At 44.5% G+C, this 13,776-nt stretch overlaps 1 protein-coding gene across 4 annotated transcripts in view; it reads right to left on the reverse strand.

Moving 5' to 3' along the window:
* LRCH2 (leucine rich repeats and calponin homology domain containing 2) overlaps positions 1-12,808 on the reverse strand; it is a 59,084-nt gene extending 46,276 nt beyond the window's left edge. For 3 of the 4 annotated variants that reach the window (XM_088664414.1, XM_088664413.1, XM_088664416.1), the window contains exon 1: positions 12,222-12,808. In XM_088664414.1, the coding sequence (XP_088520540.1) occupies positions 12,222-12,714 (493 nt within the window). In that variant the 5' untranslated portion in view covers positions 12,715-12,808. Of the gene's footprint in view, positions 1-5,689; positions 6,401-12,221 lie in introns of those variants that run through there. The other variant, XM_088664415.1, reaches the window with a different exon arrangement.
* Between the last annotated feature and the right edge of the window lie 968 nt (positions 12,809-13,776).

Raw genomic sequence — 13,776 nt, forward strand, 5'->3', positions numbered from 1 at the left:
CGTAACCCAGGTTTAAGGTGCTGTTTGGGAATATATATATGAATGGTTTTCTAACACTCCACCCTAGGAGCCATGGGATACAATAAATCTCACTCTCATCAGGTAGAGAAGGGGATGCCCCTGGAAACTCATTTCCTGTCAACATGGAATGAACCATTGCTGGTGCTTCCCGTCATACAGAGCTCCAATGGTGGAAAGGGCAAAAATGGGCCACTGAGTCTAGGATTGGGGTTCCAAATCCCTCTCATTCTCTCAAAATAGTCCTAGAATGGTGGGGAAGTATGACATACAGATTTTCCTACTCATTAGCCCCAATAGGAATAAAATCTATTTAAAACAAAAAAAGAAACAGGGGAATAATAAAAAAAATCCCTCCCCACAACTTCCACCTTGGTGGCAAGAGCCCAACAAGGCTTTGGATTTGGTGGTTCATCTACGGCAGGGGTGTCAAACTCTAATTCATTGGGGGCCGCATTAGCAGTTTGGTCACCCTCAAAGGGCCGGTAGTATCTGTAGGACTATGTGTCCACTCTTTATTATCATAAATTATTGTCACTGCATTCAATTATTACTGGTTTTTGTAATAATGTAAGTAATAACTAGCTCTGAAAGCAGAAACATAGTCAGAATAATGGCAAGTAGATATTCAAATGTACAATTATTGTACAATTTATTGAAAAATGATTTTGGGTAACAGACATCAAAGCAGGGGGGAGGAGACGGTAAAACAGAAAGGTGAAAGATCGGACCTACAAACAGAAGGGGGAAAGATCGGAGTGTAGCTGTCAGCCAGCATACTAAACCTCCGGAGAGGGAGAGGCGCAGGGAGAGAGAGGAGGAGAGGGAGTCTGAAACGCGCACACTTAGACCAAACTCTTAAAACCACGGCCCAAGTCTGAGATTTGCACACATACCCCTCCCTCCCCCCTTGCTAACGCTTCCAAGCACCTTTTTAAAGGGCTCTTGCAGTCCTTCCTGTCCTCCTTCTGAGAAGGCCCCCCCCTTGCTCCTTTTGGAGTACTAGCCGAAAAGCTGCTGTGGCGCAACCAATTTGACATGACGCTTTTGTTTTCCCCTCTCCCGTTGTGGCGCGAGGGTGGAGGTGGGGGGGGGGAGAGAGAAAGAGAACGAGAGAGGAGAGCAAAGGCCTGACATCAAGGAGGATGTTTCACTGCGAATCCTAATAATATCCTGCTCCGCGAGCAGGACTCCTTGCTCGGGAGAAGGCTGGCAAGCGGGGAGGCTGCAGCATCGGGGGCGAGGGAACGTTGCTAGATTGACCCCGCCCCACTTTTTTGGTGGGGGGGGGAGAGTACTGGTGGCGGTGGGAAGAAACTCGCAGCCCCTCCCTGGCTTAGAGGAACACAACTTTAGGAACACAACCTAAAGAGCCGTTGCCACCCCACTCCACCCAAAGGGGGGGGGGGCGTGCACACACATTTTTTTCCTCAAAAAAAAAAATTGAATCTTTCTAAAAACACACACACGAGAGGCAGCTGCACACTCCATCCATCCAGAGAGAGGGAGCCAGCCCCACACCCAGGGGGAGGGAGAACGCGAGAAGCAGCGCGAGCCTCTGAGAGAACGCGAGACCTCGCACAGCTGCTGTTCCTGCCTCAGCTTTGGCAGCGGTGGCGGCTGCTTGCTGCTGTTCGGTTGGCGACCTCTGCGGGCTCCGGTGCCTTCCCTGCCGAGGGGTATCCCCACAAGCTCGGCAGGGCATGAGGCTGGGAGCGCGGCGCCTGACCGCCTGCCCAGCTCACGACTTCCCCTCCGCCTGGACCCTGGGCGGCTCTGGCCCTTTTGCACTCTGTTGAGCTCCTCTTCTGATTTCCGGAGGAGCGGCCGCTGGTGCCTTGGCTTGCCATTGGCTGCCCAGCGCCTGACGTCGGGGCTGTGGGGAGGCGGCGCGGGCGTGGGCTGCCGGAGGATCGCTCCCAAACATGCTGAACTGAAAGCCCCTGAGCAAGTGGCAGGCGCCGCTCTCGCCCTCTTGCCCACGGCTGCGCGCTCCGCCGGGGTCCTGGCCATAGTGGATGTGCCGGCCCTGCTTCTAGAGGGCGGGCCACATGACAAGGTCTGGCGGGCCGGATTTGGCCCCCGGGCCTTGTGTTTGACACCCATGATCTACGGTATCTCCCACCCTCACCCCTGCCCTGCCTGTGCTGCAGTAGATTCACATGGCATTTGGTTAACACTATGTTTGGGTCAAGAGGGCACTTTCAAACACAGACATTCTTGCGGCGGGAAGTACACATCTAAATCTGAGACTTCTTGTCATCCAGCACTGTTCATTCCTAAAGAATTAGAAGAACTCACATTTGAGAAATCTGTCTATTTCTTTGCTGGCTTATCTACCCTGGACCAGAATAGAAGGACCTTTAATAATGATCTATTCTTTGTGCTTATGCTGAGACTGAAGCCGTAATAGTTCATTTGTTGACATCTGTCACTTTCACAATACTCAATTGCAATGTCAGAGAAAGATATTAATTTATTTTCAAAGAAGGCAAATTATATTTTCTTGTTGCTAAGGGATAGGCCTTATGTTTCTATGTAAGGGGGGGCATTTCTAGGATGTAAGCACCATGTCAGTGATTCAACTATCTCAAGAAAAAGAAGCCCATAATGTCAGGTTCTTTTGTTGCTGTTACTGAAGGCATCTCCCTTGCACCAGTGCCACAACCAGCATAAATTATATTTTATTGATTTTCGGTTACAAAATTGTCCAAACATAAATAATAAAACATGACTTAACTGACAAAAAGTGAATTATAGGGGGGGGGAGAGATAAATAAAAAAAAATATCATTTTAAAATACATAATAATGAAGTGACCACAGTAAACCAGTTCTATGGATTCCTCAGTCAATCAACTTGGAAAACACAAATAATAGAAATGAACAAAAGGGTATTGCAATATATGTTGTGGGCATTTCTCTTTCATTTCTTCTTTCATCTGTATATTTAATAAAACTATACCATACAGTATTAAGATTATCTTGGTTTTCTCTCCCCCCTCTCTGAAAAAAGCAATACTTAAGGGAATCTTACATACATTTTGTTTGCTAGGGTATATTCCAAAGATGTCAAGAACCTTTGTAGTAAAATGCTGGCTATCGCAATAACTTATTTGGCTTTTCCAAGTCCACGGTGTTGCTATGCCTAATCTTACAGAAATAACATTACCACACCCAACGTTTTTACAGAAAGGCAACATGCCTCAGAAAGACCTTAGCAAAACTTCTTAGTGCTTCTAATATCACAATTCTGGCAAAAGTCTGTCTGGACATTATACCTAATGAGGGCCATTATATCTAAGGAGGCTGATAATGGAAAAGTTTATTTGCCTGTAATTTGCCCAAGCACATGGGTTAGAGAAACCAACTAAAAGACCCAGCAGAACATAATTAATGTGAACATGATCCCCAAGAAGGCTCCTTCACAGAAAAAAGTACTAGAAAATGAAATGCTATTCAACGGCCACCAGCAGTCAGAATTTCATTAATATTTCAAATAAGAAAAAAGAATCTAAACAGAAAGTATGCTTTGGGCCAGACGTGAGGATGCAGCCTTCTGGGGCACTAATTGTACTACTGGTAGTTTAGCAGATGAAAAATCATGACTAAAACCTTTGCCTTAATTGTTCACAAAGAGGAAGGAGGGTTTAAGGTCCAGTGAACAAAGACATAAATAGATATTATTATTATTATTATTATTATTATTATTATTATTATTATTATTATTATTATTGCAGGGAGAAACATGTTATATAACCTCAAAGTGTTAATTTGAAAAGGATGGCAGGGCATCAACCAAAGAGTACTTGCACAAAGCCCTGAAGGGTAACTAATGTCATAAGAAAAGGGGAGTTGTTAATTCTTGGTAGCTTTTGATACAACTATCTGAGGTGGGATTGGGAGCACTGCATGGTGCTGGTGGAAAACTGTATGTGTGTGTCCTCTACTCTGGGTCACTGAAGGGACTGTATACACATGAAGGTAATAGATGGCTAATGAAAGACCCTGTGTGAGAGTCAGGGAAGGGAGGATCTCCCAGGTGGGATGCTGGGAGAAGAAAGAGAAGCTCTGAGGAGAGCTGGGAGGGTCCACCCCTTCTGTGAGAGACAAGGAAGGAGAGCTACCTCTGAGAGAGAATTCTGTGCTGCTGCTGCTGCTTTTTATTTCTGTTTTTGTTTCTACCCAGATTTGTTTCTTGTATCTTATTGTACTATGAAAAAGCTTTAATAGAATTTTATGGGGAAAGAGGAAAAGAAAAAGGGGGGAGCAGTGTAGATTAGTGGCCTTTAACTGGTGGGTTATGGCCTACTGCATCATGGCCTGATTTAAAGGAAGTCACAACAGCACTACCACCATGCAAACAAATGGCAGAGGGTCTCCAAATACATTTGGGTTGAAGAAGAGTCCTAAGTTTGAAAAAGTTAAAGACTAGAGATCTAGTTTATCTCTGAAGCTGCCACTGAATACAGTGTAAGCATGGAATCTAGTCTGTCTTTCTGTGTGATTTTTGTAATGGCAGGAGTCCAGATTTTTCTTCTCATGTGGTTGCAGCTTACCCCCTATTCTTTTGCATGTCCCAGAGTGAAAATACTTAGGATTATTTATTTAACAATTATATAGTTTGCTATGGATACCTGACAAGACTGAGGGCAACTAGTTAAGTGTCTGCAGCATTGAAGAGGACTCCAAGCCTCAAAATCCCATGACTGCCATACAAGGCTCTAAAGAGGTTTGTTTGAACTTATTTCTCCTGGCACATCACACAAGCAGGGCAATCCTCCAAACAAAAAGCAAATGAAATAACTTCCAAGTTTTGCATCCAAAATATACAAGATGCATTGTTAAATTATCTTTCGCCACTTCATTTCAAGAGCCCTCTAACCATGGGCAGCCCAAGCTACATTTTGCTCCTTGCGCCCTAAGCCAACATCGCCCACACATCACATTTTTTCTCTTTGCAATTATGAATGATATAATCCTAGTTTTTAAAAGAAGGAGTACCGGTACTCAGGAAGCCACATTCTATTCCTGTTAAACAAGAAACAGGGAGACATGAACTCAGTGTATCTGCCTGCATAAAAAGTTGAAGCTTTCACATTCTGCTGGACTCCACCTTAAGGATTTATGCCCGATTTTAATAAAAATGTATTCCTGAAATATGGAATATCCTGGAAAAAACTCAGGGAAAAGATACACACCTTTCTCACGACAGAACACAGTGCCATTTGTTCTCAACAACTTCTCCTGCTTAAGAGAGCAGTCCTGGGTTACTGCAGAACCAGGGAGTGACCCCGTTATGAAATACATACCGGTATATTGACGTAATATGAGCCTTGTGTCCACATATTCTGTTCTTTTGCCACCTCAACCCTCCTCAGCATACTGTGATTAATCCAGGAAGTCTTTAATCAAAAATCAGCATCCCGTTATGTCCAAGTCAGGAAACTATGCTTGCCAAGATAGGAACAAGCCAAGATCTTTAACCAGCTTCAATCCTGACACTTCTGCCTTTTAAAAGATTATAAACCTTTATTTGTTGCTGTTACTTTGCTGAGCCTGATGTGTCAAGATAAAAGTCAAAGATAATGATATTCCGCAATTATTTCATATTTTTAAAAGTATTTGGGATGTGCTATTGGTCCAGAAAACAAAACCAACCATGTTACTGACCTTCTTCTTTGGCGATCACTCGTAGTCGAGTAAGATTGTCTTCCATAAACACGATTTTAACAAAGGGTCCGTAAGTGACTGTGGAGGCCAATTCTGGATCCACACGTCCTTCCACAGTGGGGACATTGGTTTCCGGGCGCGAGTTGATCACGGTGTGGATTTGCCAAGCATGCCTTCCTCTTAGCACGTTTCTCCCTTGCGTCCTGAGATCGAGTTTCTTCCATGCACCAATGCACCAATACATATGTTACAACACCTGCACTGGTTGCCCATTTTCTTCTGGGCACCCTTAAAAGTGGTTGTGACTACTTTAAAAACCCTATATGGCCTGGGTCCAGGAAAACTGATAATATTTCTGTTCCCTTATCATTCTATGCTCTTCCTAAGATCAGAAAGAGATGCCCTTCTCTGTGTCCCTCCTACTTGGCCTTGTGAAGCAAGGACAACCCCTTCCTTGGCTGTCTTTTGCCAGGTTTTTGCCAGCTAAGTATCTGCTAATTTATTTAAGGGCTTTGTTTCATATATGCTCTCAACCTTTTCTATATTTTTGGTGTATCTTATAGTTAACTTACGTAAAACAAAATTTGTAATTATCTAATGTGATTATTAAAGTACATTTTCTATTACTGTAATAAAGTTTCTGGGTTTGTTGTTGTTTTAAAAATTATCAATTTGACCAATCAATCAAATATTTTTGGTCAAGAAAATGCCCAACCCTGCCACTCCACAACAAAGTTGAACTAGTACAAATAAAAGGGTGTGGTTGCTGAGGGTGGGGAGAGGTTTAAATGAACATCAAAACCACAGCTATACCTACAGCGTTGTCACACACATGGGGGTTGCAAATTGCTGGGCTAGCTTGGAGCTGGCGCAGCAATGGTCCAATGTGACAACCGCAGGACCAACTCAGGATCCAGCAGAGAACCTGCCAATGGCACCTCTGCTCATGCAGCACAAGAAGGCATTCCATGCTGGCTGCGTTACACTGGCACCAACCAGCAGGCAGAGGCTAGAAGGGCAGGGCAGGAAAATGCCACCCTTGCCCTCAAAGAGTATTGAATCTTGAAAGGTAAAACAGCAGCTCCTTTAAGGTAATGCAGCCTACACAAAATACAACCAAGAAACCAGGGCGGACATTTTATTGCTGCTTTCAAATTTGCTTCCCCCCCACACACACACACACACACTTGTTTTCTCTGACAAAGAGCTTTAAACAAAATTTTGTGAGATTTTGACTGAGAGGGTCCCATTAATATAAATTTCATGAAGTTTTCTTACTTTAACACTGCTAAAGCCAGGTAAAATCAATCAATCATTTTATTTGTATGCCGTCTTTCCAAATTTAAGACTATACTCAACATATTCAAAATTACGTAACTACCAACAAAACAAAAGTAGTCATAAGCATAAAATCAAAAAGTACACAACCAAACTGGACCAATTCCACATAAATTACAAGTTCCAAAATAAAGATCCAAAAAATTAACAGAAACAACAGCAATAGCCCCCTCCCAACAAAATCCTAAATAATTCTCTAGCCGCTAGCCCAAGATTCTGTTCAGCAGGCTCAGCTTTCATAGCTAGAGTCATTCAGAGCCCCACCCTCCCAGGCCAGGTAAGAAAAGGCTTGCAAGACAGGGAGCAAGTCTTCAAGGACTCACTGTCAAGATGGTCTTTGATTTTAAAAAAGCAGATTTCACTTCCTGGCATGTTAACTGTACACGATTAAGATGTTATTGTCTACATGCATTGTTGTATAAAGAAAAATTAGTAATGAGGCACCTTAAAACCTAACAAATTTATTGAGGAATAATAGCTTTCATGGACCATAGCAGGTATAGGGATCTTTCCGCAGCTAGTAGGCTGGATCTTCACCTCTCCTATCCTCAGAGGCCATTTTGACAGGTGGGAGGCCCCAGCTACCTGCCAAGCCCCTGAATGTCACTATTATGTCAGATGAAGTTTTTTCTTTGATGGTAGGGCAAAGACACAAAGCTTTGTAAGTGCCATGAACCAGCTGATCAGCAGTACCTGCCAACTTCACTTTCAGTAGTGAGCAGGGTCCTTACCTGCCCCGCACTTGCCATCATATACAACATCAGGTGCAGGGTAGGAGAACATGAATTGGAGGCGGAGTCTTGCAGATCAAATAACTATCCTGACTAAATCTAATTAGGCCCACAGGCCAGAGATTCCCCATGCCTGGTCTAGAGTCCACACAAAGCTGGGAGGATTGAAAATAGCAAAGAAATGAAATGCAGAAAGTAAAAAAGAAAGAAAAAAGAAATGCAGCAAGTACTAACAGTGATAATGTTATTAACAGCAGTTATTCACAAACCACCTATTGTTAATACTAAACATCATGGCATATTAACTATGTATGTGCCAAGATAATGAACTTCTTTAGGGAACCTAAGCCTTGCTATATGACAGACATTTTATACAGCAGATCTTTATAGTGATGAATACTGATAGCACTATATATATTAATGATCTTAGTGTGTTCAATATATCTTAAGTAGAATCTGTTTATAGGCAGGATACATTCATTAATTTTATCTCATGCTTTAATTGTACCATTTCTAAGGCAACTAAAATGTATATGCAATGGGTAAACAAACTCAACAGTTATTACTCCAAAACACTGTCCAATTTCACATCTGCCCTTCCAGATTTTCTCCTTCCAATAAATAGAGAATTTAAAAGAGATCCAAAATGCAGCTCTCAACAGAGATTAATGGAGAATGAGGAACTCAACAGTGACCATGGGATCACAGAATAGTCACAGGTGCTGTAGTCTTGCATCCAGAATGATAAATCAATTGTCTAACTGCACTCTAAGCCACCATCTCAATCTCCAAGCTTTCATTAATGCTCAGTTTTGAGAAATCGAAGAATACCAAGCAAGATTTCATAAATGTTTACAGCTCTGATGGATAGTCCTACAAGACTGCTCCTGAAGCTTATGAATCCCATTAAATTTACATTGGTCCCAAGAATGCCTCAAATTGAACTCTGCATTATAATTTAATAAGTATCTATATATAGCCAAAACACTGTTTGCTTGTATTTATAAACAAAAACCACTACATGTATATTTCTTAATGTTCTAGAAGCATTATGGCATTGTACCTCTCTGGATTAGCATATTTAAACATCAAGCCAGTACCCCAGTCACACAAATCATTTACTGTATATAAGAAACAACCCATTAACAGCAGTCAATTGTATCTGACATTCCACACTCAAGACACTAATCTGTCATGATTCTCCTACAATCACACCTATCCTCCAGCTTCTTCTTTTCTCTTGCAAATCTAACCAACTAACCTAATCCCTATTATGCTAATTCCCCAACCTCTCTCAACCTATCCTTGTGCCTCAAACAGGGTGGATAAAAATCAATGATTTTTTTAAAAAAATCAAAAAAATCGGATTTTTTTGATTTAAATCAGATTTTTTTGATTTAAATCGATTTTTTTGATTTAAATTGGATTTTTTTAAATAAAATGCTTTTTGAGGAAAATATATTACCACCCAAAGGTTATTCCATCATGAAATAAAGATTAGTTTTTTAACTATGTAGAATAAGGTTGTATATGTTTAATTTTGGGGCTAAATAAATTCAATTAATCCATTCACAATGTCATGCTCTTCCAGAGGTTTTTGTAAGATTATTGGGCAGTTTCTCTGCCTACAAGATATTATCGCAGGTGCTTGGTTTACTTTTGCAGTTCTCAAAACTGAATTTGACTCAACAGAGATCACATGCCTCTTCTTCACAGCAAAAATGTTATAACATGAACAGAGTTGAGAAAAAGACCTTAATCCTATTGTTCTACAAACCTATGAATACAGAAACAACCCCTTCAGTGCTAAGTTTCAAGAAGTTCATTGAATAGAATAAAAACAATATTTTTCTGATTGTTTGGAGTGGACAGTATTTAAGTTTTTCATGTGTAGGCTGGGCTGACAGTCTATGTTTCTTAATATATATATATATATATATATATATATATATATATATATATATATATATATATTGTTTTTGTTTAGCCAAATTAGTTAACAAACATGGATGTTTGTTTAAACAAATAACATATGCTGTAATGTTATTGTTTCAGTTGAATAAATCTATTTAAATTGTTATTATTAAGGTAATGATTATTTTTCTCCTTCCTAAGTACAACAGTAAACTTGTCCAAATATGAATGATTAACCTATTAAACTGGGGATAAAAAACTAATATGAAAAGTTGTTATTCTAAAAATCTTCATCTACTTGCATATTAAAGTTATACCAGCAAGAATTAGTCTTTATGTAGAAAACTATGATTTAAATCAAGCCTTACTGACTAGTGATTTAAATCGTGATTTAAATCAGTTTGATTTAAATCAAATCCACCCTGGCCTCAAAGCTTCACCATGCAACTGCAGTGCACCCAATGCCTATCTCATTTACACAGGCATGTGTGTGTGCATGCATGCACACACAGAGAGAGAGAGAGAGAAAGAGAGAGAGAATCTCTCCCTGGCAAAGTCTGACTTGCAATATATCCCACTGCAGCAACCCTGTAGCAACCCTGTAGTACTGTGGATTAACCCTAGCCTTAATCCACAAAGTACCAGGGTTTTTCCTCCCATGCAAACCCATCCCCCACCCACTCCCAAACACCTTGCGCATCCACTACAAAAGAATATCAACACACACACCCCAGCCTCTCCATCTTGTACTGTTACAATGAACTTCTTCCCAAATGCTCTGCGACTTTCAGGACAGCCCTCCTTCTGGCAGCAAGCTGCGCTCCTCTTTTTTCCTCTCCACTCCCAAATCCATTATGGCATTCCCCACACATACTTCTCAATGCAGCCCCATCCCCCTGCTAAAAGTGTAGTTCTAATCCCAACAACATACCACAAACTGTACAATATCTTGCTCCACCATCAATCCAACTTTGTCCTCACATCCCCACAATGTCACCCCGCCAACACACCCTGTCTCATCTTACATGGTATCTTTGTGATGGATTTTAAATTGCTCCAAACCATCTTGGGTGGCCACTAAGCTCTCCTGAAAAGTAAACAAATAAACTAGGCCCCTAGCCCTGTAATCTAGCCACATGCTAATCTTGTCACCCTTCCATCATATTCAGTTAAAGGCAGCTTTAACCTTGCTCCCCCAAACACCACTTTTCTCAAGCCAGCATACATTACTCAACGCCCTCTCTCTTTAACTTCTTCTCCTGAAGAGAAAAATGGATTCCCCTTTCAGTAATGCTTTACAAGCTTCCTCCCCACCCTTGGCAGCACAGCCCTCCGCCACCCTAGTTTCTTCTCCTGCAGAAGCAAACAATAAAGCCAATTCAGCCCTCCTCCCCTTCATACACTGCTGCTTCCCCAAGCATCCTCAACGCCTTCATTGCACATGGCACCCTCCTCCTCGTGGGGCCTGGATCTTCCCCATCCCCCCTACTTGCAACTACTCCCCCCTTGTCACCTTCACCTACCTCAGCAGCAGCCACCTCTCCCTTAATGCACATAACCCTCCTCCCACTTTCCCTTTTCCACCTCCAGCAACCTTTTCTGCAACCACATCTAGCTCCAATAGCAAACCCCTAGATCACAAATACCATTTCTGGAGCCTGTACCCTTTTGTACAAACCCTGCTTCCACCTTCAGTCAGTCACACACAAACACACACAATTTCCATTCCTTTCCATCCTTCCTTTTTGCAATCCACTCTCCTTGCATGCAGGCATCTCTCCAACCGCAAACCCCCAACTCTTCACCCTTCAACTCTTCTTTTTTATCTTTCCCTCATGTCTGATGCATCCTCTTCATTGACTGATTGCATTTATAACCCACCTTTCCCCCAGCAAGCTCAAAGTGGCACGCATTCATTCATTTATTAATTATTTGGAGCACTTGCACCCCCAATTCTTCCTCCAAAAGAGGCTACCAGAGCAGCTTACCTACATGAAATCAAAACAAGACGCTCCCTACCAGCAGGCTTACAATCTAACAAACAAACGAACAAAAATACAGCATACGGGGAAAGGAGGGAAGAGGGAAATGAAACACAAGAAAACTCCAATGTGGCACTGAGGAAGCCTGGTGAAATGACTGCCCCCAGATGACAGCTGAGTGCAACGCTCTCCTCCCCATTTTACAACCTCGCATCCCTGCGAGGCAGGTGAGGCTGAGTGACTGGCCCAAAATCACCCAACCCCCCACCCCACGGCGACCCCCAGATAATGATGCAACGACCAACACTCCCCCCCACACCTCTCTCTCATCTGTCACCTTCTTCTTCTCCCTTCCTCCCCGCTGGCTCTTCTTCTTCTTGTCCCCCCCCCCTATTCCACCTATTCATTCATCCGAAAACTCCCCTCCCCTCACACCCCTCACTCCCGCGCCCTTCTCCCGCGCGCCCCTTCTGCCAACGGACACCCCTTACTCAAGAGAGACCCCTGATCCCCTCTCTCTCTCATAAACAGACCTCCCCCCACCCTACCCCACCTGTCATTCCTCACCGGCCTGGGTGGTATCGCTGAGGTCGTAGGCGGCGGCCCCGGGCGCTGCTCCCGAGGCTTGCGGGAACTCCCGGAGCTTCCTGCCGCTGAGGCAGAGGATGCCGGAGCTGCCGGCTTCCTCCAGGGCCTTTTCCAGGCTGCGGCCCGAGGGAGGCGCCGGGGAGGACGACGACGAAGACGACGCGGACGACGAGGCGCCGCCGCCGCCGCCGCCGGACGAAGCGCCACCGCCGCCCGCCGCCCAGGCCGGCCCGGTGCCCGGGTACGAGAGCGTGAGGTGCGCCGGCAGCCCGAAGAACCCCGAGCCCGGCAGGCCCAACTCCGAGCAGGGCGGCGGCAGAGGTGGAGGGAGAGGCAGTGGAGGGGGTGGCGGAGGAAGGGGCGGCAGGGACAGCGGGGACGAAGGCGGAGGGCCGGCGGGGCCCGAGCTGGGTCCCGAACCCCCTGCTCCTCCGCCTCCGGCCGTGGTGCCTCCGCCTTGCCCGGGCGCCATCGATGCCGCTGAGGAGAGCCGACGCCGCGCGACCCACAATAATAACAAACGGCGGCAGGAGGGAGCAGCGTCGGCGCGGGTACTGCGCAGGCGCCGGGGAGGGACAGGGCCGCGCGCGCGCGCAGGCGGAGGGGGGTGGAGGAGGAGGAGAGAGGCGGGTGCGTCTCCTCCTGCCTGAGGCGGGAACGGGCGGGGCGCGAGGCGAGGCCGTTTTCTCCTCAGGAGGCTCCTCAGGGGTTCAGGGTCGGTCTTCCGATTCTGCCGTCAGAACAGCTGAGGAGCCGAGGCCCAGGGGACTTAGGGTTCAAATATATGGGGGGGCCGCAAGTTGACGGGCATTGCCATTCAGAGGGTGTGTGCACGGGCCACATCATGTGATCAGGGAGGGGCGTACCTGGCCCCCCCTCCCAATATTTCATTCAAGTTGGCAAACCGACCAACCAAGTCCCCCTCCTCCGCAATGTGTGCTTTTTGTTGTTATTGTTGTTGTTGTTGTTATTGTTATAGGTTTTCTTGGTTTACAAAGATATGCGCAATGTCTCTCATAACATTTTTACAAATCAGTTTCATTTGTTGAGACATTGGGGGGAAAGAGGTAGATGGGGGAGGGGAGGGTGGGGTGACGATGTTTCTATTTGCTTAATATGTGTGGGGGGGGGTATTGTCAGTGTCGCTTGTGTAGGTTCTCTGCTGTTCACTTGTATTCCTTTGGTGGTGAGAGATAGAATCATAGAGTTGGAAGAGACCACAAGGGCCATCCAGTCCAGCCCCCTGCCAAGATGTTGGGGTTGGCCTGGGATATGGTTGTTCCTTTGGGGCTGGCTGTGGTGGTCTTTGTTTTGTGTGAGAGTGGGGTGGGTGAGTGTTTTGGATCAGGTTAGCCATATTGATCTGTATGCTGTTGGTGGATTTTTGTCATTGTCTTGTTGGGCTGTGTATGTGATAAAGGGGAAACATACCAGGGTGAAACCGTCTTCTATTTGTCCCTGTGTCAGTTTCAATTTATTGGTTAATTTTTCTAGTAAGGCTGTTTCCTATACTGTTTGCTACCATTGATCCATG

Source organism: Zootoca vivipara, chromosome Z2, assembly GCF_965207765.1.
Source record: "Zootoca vivipara chromosome Z2, rZooViv2.hap1.1, whole genome shotgun sequence".
NCBI classification, from domain to species: Eukaryota; Metazoa; Chordata; class Lepidosauria; order Squamata; family Lacertidae; genus Zootoca; species Zootoca vivipara.